This window comes from Chlamydotis macqueenii, chromosome 12 (genome assembly GCF_036417535.1).
Source record: "Chlamydotis macqueenii isolate bChlMac1 chromosome 12, bChlMac1.mat, whole genome shotgun sequence".
Classification (NCBI taxonomy): domain Eukaryota; kingdom Metazoa; phylum Chordata; class Aves; order Otidiformes; family Otididae; genus Chlamydotis; species Chlamydotis macqueenii.
Window position 1 is genome coordinate 10,045,235 of NC_141567.1, and position 5,579 is coordinate 10,050,813.

At 55.1% G+C, this 5,579-nt stretch overlaps 1 protein-coding gene across 1 annotated transcript; it reads right to left on the reverse strand.

Annotated features, from left to right (window-relative positions):
• Positions 1 to 613: 613 nt before the first annotated feature.
• On the reverse strand, positions 614 to 5,028 carry MEX3B (mex-3 RNA binding family member B). Its single transcript, XM_086757671.1, has 2 exons — positions 4,278 to 5,028; positions 614 to 3,339 (listed from the first exon to the last, which is right to left on the reverse strand). Exons 1-2 carry the CDS (start codon positions 4,534 to 4,536, stop codon positions 1,886 to 1,888), a joined length of 1,713 nt encoding a protein of 570 aa, XP_086613797.1. The 5' UTR covers positions 4,537 to 5,028; the 3' UTR covers positions 614 to 1,885.
• Between the last annotated feature and the right edge of the window lie 551 nt (positions 5,029 to 5,579).

Here is a 5,579-nt window from a genome sequence, read left to right on the forward strand (position 1 = left end):
TTTTATTCAAATAAGCTTGTCAACACCAATTACCCAAACCACAACTGCCAAATACCAAGAAGCACTTTCAAGAACTGCAGGAGGACACTGAAGCCCTTGTCCCGCTCCAGAGAACGTGGAGCTTGGGGTGCGGTGTGGCAGTTATGGGGCACAGCAGAGCCCGGACCCGCAGGGCCCAGCCCTCCATCAGTGCCTCACAACAAAGGAGCCTCCCCTGCCATCTGCTTTGCGATCAGAAAGCCAAGCAAGCGATCAGCGCTGTTTCTCACATACACCTCACTTGCTAAAAGTAACAATTCATACAAACCCAAGTATTTTTCATGACTAAAATTTCCGAAAAATATAGTCTTTTCAGATGGGGAATAACCCCAGCAATATGGCACATATTACAGAAAAAAAAAACTCTTTTTTTTTTTTTTTCCTTAAAAACATGTCATAAGGTACGATCGCCAGCAGGATTATTCTGGAAGCCCTCACAAGCTAAAGATTCCAGCAACATTAACGTGACACAGTTTAAACTCCCAACCTGTCTCAGTGCCACCAGCAGGGAACTGAAATTCCAAAAGACACTCCCAGCACGTCAAATCCAATCACCACACAGAGTACTTTTTTTTTCTGTAATATTTTATTTTATTTATATAGAAATACTTAAAAAAACATGAAGTAGCACCATTACTTAAGTTTTACTTTTATTATGTAGAACTTTAAATGTCAGAAAAATAAAACTCTTGATACAATTTCAAATCTTGTCTCAGCAAATATAATATTAGTATTTGACCATGAGGTTAAAGGCCCTTTATCATAAAATAAAATATACTTTGTTTTTAAACTTTGCTCAGTAAAGTACATTTAAGCTCAAGTAACATCACCTACATATACATAAACAAGTGGTAAACAAATGTATTAAAATAGAAATACTAAAACTATAGTGGTGCAACAGAATTTTTGTAATTTCCACTGAATTCTATTTATACAAATGTTAGAAAGCTTCAACAGTTCCTTTTGACATATGTTTATACATTTCCATTTTTGTAATAATATAGAATAAAATACGCTTTATATCACTGAATAGAAAATATGCTGGGTGAAGCAGATTTAAAAGATTTTTTTCTGAACCTATAAAATCTCCATCCCAACAGAATACTGTTCAAAGCATTACACATTTTATGGTTTGTAATTCCGTTCACAATTGTGTGATATTAAAATAATACAGTGTTCTTTGCCATAAGGCCATACTAAAATAAAAAAGATTTAACCCAGCTACAAAAAGTTCACTGAACTTAAATTAAAATACTTGTAAACATCTTTGCAATATGAAATATAATTTTTCAAGTCAAAAAAGAATAAAATACTTCAATCTGTATTAATGCAATTTATCTTTAAAACCTTTAAACGTTTTTTATATATATAAGAGATATGTTACAGGTGGTTGTTTTTTTTTTTTTCTTTTTTCTTTTTTTAAACTTTGATAAAGCTGCAGTATCACGGTTGTTGGTTTTTTTTTCACAGGAACTTCTTGCCCTTCCAAGAACATTCAGAAAAGTATCCACCCATAGATTTAATTATGTCGCAATAAGCATCCTAGGAACTACCAGCACGGTTTACTAACAGTCCACACACCATTGTCATCATCATAAGCATCTTCTACTTTCGATATTTTTTTTCTGGATTTTTTGTTGTTGTTGTTCGTTTGTTGTTGTTTTTTTTTTTTAAAAAAGGGGGAGTTTTGGAAGCTTCGTATTAAAGTACAGTGTAAAAACTAGCCTAGCACTAGAACGGAGTCGCCCGTTATTATTTATAGCATGCACCCGCTGTCACCACCGCCACCCCCCTGCCCCCGCGGCCCCACTCCGCGCCCCCTCACCCCGCCCCGCACCCCACGCTCTCAGGAGAAGATGCGGATGGCCTGGGTGACGGCGCTGTGGCACACGGGGCACTGCGGCTCCGTCTTCTCGCAGATGCGGTTGGCGCACTCCATGCAGAAGAGGTTGTGGCCGCAGGGCACCAGCGCCGCGATCACCTCGCTCTCGAAGCAAACCGAGCAGTCGCGGCTGCCCTTCCGCCGCAGGCCGGACGACGAGCAGGAAGAGCTGGACGAGGAGCTGGACGAGGAGGAGGAGGAGGCCGAGGAGTCGGAGGGCAGCCCCGGCAGGTGGGAGCCCAGCCCGTTGGCGTACAGCGGGTAGGAGGCGGCCAGCAGCCGCCCGCCCGGGTCGCTGCGCACCCTCCGCGCCAGCGGGTGCTCAGGCCCCGCCGCGCTGCCGTGGAGGGGCGGGGAGAGCCGCGCCGGGGGCGGGGCGCCGCCGCCCCGCCGGGGGCCGCTCACCAGCAGCGCCAGGTTGGCATTGGCGGGCGCGGCGCCCGGGAAGGCGGCGGCAGCGGCGGGCGAGGGCGCGGGTGAGGGGGGCGCGGCGGGGCCGCGCTCGAACTGCGGCCAGATGAGGGCGGCACCCGGCGGCGGGGCGGGGGCCAGGTCGAAGCCGGGCGGCGAGTCGAAGGGCAGCTCGGAGCAGCAGTCCGGGGAGGAGAGGACGTCGCCGCCGCCGCCCCCGCCGCTGCCGCCGCCACCCCCGCCGCCGTACACGTAGCCGTTGGCGCTGCCGCCGCTGTTGTTGTTGTTGTTGCCGTTGTGGGTGAAGCTGAGCGCCGGGCTCGGGGGGCTGTAGTCGGCCAGGCGGGTGCCGCCACCCCCTCCCGTGCCGCCCCCGAAGTAGGAGTCGGTGGAGGCGCTGCCCAGCGAGCTGGAGCTGTCGTTCCGGTAGTTGCAGAAGGGCTTGCGGCCCGGGGTGGGCGTGATGCTGGGCGGCGTGGGCTTGCTCCAGAGGCTGCCCGTGCCGTTCAACTCGAAGCCCACGTCCGTGCCGTTGGCGTGGAAGTCGTTCTCGTCCGTCAGCTCGATGATGCCGCCGGTGCGCATGGCGATGTGCGCCTCGATCTCCTCCCGGGCCCGGTCCACATTCTCGGGCATGCCTGTCACCTCGAAGACCGGCTCCTTGTCCCGGCTCGGGGTCACGATGTAGGTGTGCGTCTGTTGCTGGATGCGCTTGATGGTGGCCCCCTTGGGCCCCACGACCAAGCCCACCACACGATAAGGCACCCGCACCTGGATGGTGGTTTGGCCGGGCAGGTTGGGGGGGCCGGGAACGGTGCCGTTCAGGGCCGTGTTCTTGTTCCGTGAGGCTCGGATCATGGAGAAGTGCTCGGCCGCCGAGATGATCTCCCTGCGGGCCATGGCCACATCTTCCTTTCTGCCCGTCACAACAAAGAGCGGCTCCTCCCCGCGAACCGGGGTCTTGATGTAGGTGTTGGTCTTTGCCCGCAGAGCTTTGATTTTACAACCTGGAAACGAGATGCGGAAGATGGAGGGCGAAGGGGAGGGGGGAGGAAGTGGGGGGAGAGGAGAACCGGTTACAACCCATTATTTGGGTGCAGCTAGGGAGGGGGCAGGAAAAAAAACCCCACACACCCACCCGAAACACGTTGTCCCCTACCCCGGGTGATGGCTGGCATCTCGTCCGGGAGCCCCGGTCACGCTGTGAAATCGTGTCACAGCCCCCAGCACTGGCACACACCCAAAGGCATCGCCAGCAGCCGCCGCCACATCTGCCATGCAAACTGCCCCAAAACTACCAAGCGGGCAGCTCTCAGGAACGGCAGCGAAAAGAAAGGGGCGTGCGGGAAAACTGCATGGCCGGAAAAAAAAATATATAAAAAATAAAATAAAAATGCAAGCAGCCCTAACAAATCAACACACCCGCCAGTCCACATTCCTGCTCAGCACTTTCCTTTCGGAAAAATAAAATCAGTTCTTGAGAAGGTGAGGAGCAGCGAATGAGCCACATTCCCCACTGCGGATGCTTTATTCCAGTCCCATTGTTCCACTTCCCCACTCCATTTCTCTTCCTTAAAAATAATCCACGATTTCTAACTTCGGAGGGGGAAAAAAAAAAAAAAGCACCGAGGCTCCCATTTTCCTCCCGTTTCCTCTTGCAAATCTTAACTTTTGCAGCCGGAGGGAAGGAGCGATTTTTATTATTTTCGTGATTTTTTTTGGTTTTTGTTTTCCTTCCCCCGGCAGCTGAAAGTGCATCTCGAAACTGATGCACAACATTCCTCGGAAATATCACGTCTGCTGCACTTTCTTTGTCTGGGGGAAGCCGGCGCTGGCCACCGCCGTGCGGCTGCAGTTTCCATGGGCAGGGCCAGTGCCGCATCCGAGCCGCACGCCCGGCGGGGCAGCCCCGCTCGCCCGCAGCCCCTCGCCCGCGGTCACCCACCTTGTCTCCCCACTATCTCGGCGACATGCTCCGAGCTGGGCACCGGGACGCATTCGGTCATGTTCACGCTCTTTTTGCGAGGCTCGCTGTCGTAAATGGAGCCCGTCTCGTCGTTGTCCAGCCCCAGCAGGGAGAGCTGGTCCAGGGCGATCTGAAGGGCTCTTTGGTCATCCAGGGTCTCTCCCCCGCCGCCTCCGCCGCCACCACCGCCGCCGCCGCTCCCGTTCCGCTCCATGTCTGCAAAAAGCGAGCTGGGCATAGTCCCTGCCTGCGCTGCACCCTCCTCCTGCGCCGGGCTCGGTGGTAGGAGATCAGACACAAAGGAAAACCCGAGGCAGATGGCCAGCAGGAGAGCAGGGAAGGGAGGGTGGGCGACTGCTGGAGACCGGGGAGTTGTTGCCTTTTGCTTGTATATTTTGTATCTTTTTTTGCTTTTTTTTTTTTCCTCCTCTCAGTGCAATCCGGTTTATAAGATGTTCTCAGGACCCCCCCCCCACGACTCCCCCCACCGAGGGTTTTTTTTTCCTTTTTTTTTTTTTTTTTTGGTCGGCTGGGGGTGGGGTGGGGGGGTGGGAAGAGGATAGCGAGAGGAGCTCCGATGGCTTCCCCCCCTCGAGTTCCTCGCCGGCCACAATGCCAAGCGACGGCAGCGTTTCTTTAAGGAGCCCCTCCCAGGCTCCACTCCACTCACTCAGCGTTTTTTTTTTCCCTCCTCTCCCCTCCTCTGTCTGAGGCACTGCTGCAGCCAGACGGCTCTGGAGAGGCGGGCGGAGCGGAGCGGAGCAGGGCGGGGGGGGGGCGGTTGGGGTGGGGGGGACGCCGGGCGCCGCAGCGCAAGCGGCGATCGCTGACAGCCCCGCGCCGCCGCCGCCGCCATCGCTGCGCGCACCCATTGGCCGGGCGCGGCGCGGAGGGGCCGGCGCTGACCCCACCCCGCCCCCTCCCGCACACCGCACCCCCCAGCTCCCCGGCCCCGGCTTCGCTCCTTTGTTGTCGGCTGCGGAACAATACCGGGCCCCGGCGCTCGGTTGCGATGCCCTGGCCCGGCGTGCGCCTATTGTCCGCGGGCTGCCTCTCTCCTCGCCGCCCGTGTGTGTGCTCCCCCCCCCCCCGCCCTGTCGAAAGCTGAGCGCCCAGTTTCGGCTTTTTTTGGGGTGGTTCTATTTTTTTTTGGGGGGGGGGGGGTGCCGAAGTGGGCGGCCACCGCGGTCCTTTGTGTGCCGCCTGCCCCGGAAGAAAAGCGCTGTCGCTCGCCGGCACTGCAGACCCAGCCCTCCCCGCATTCCGCCTTGCCAGGCGGCG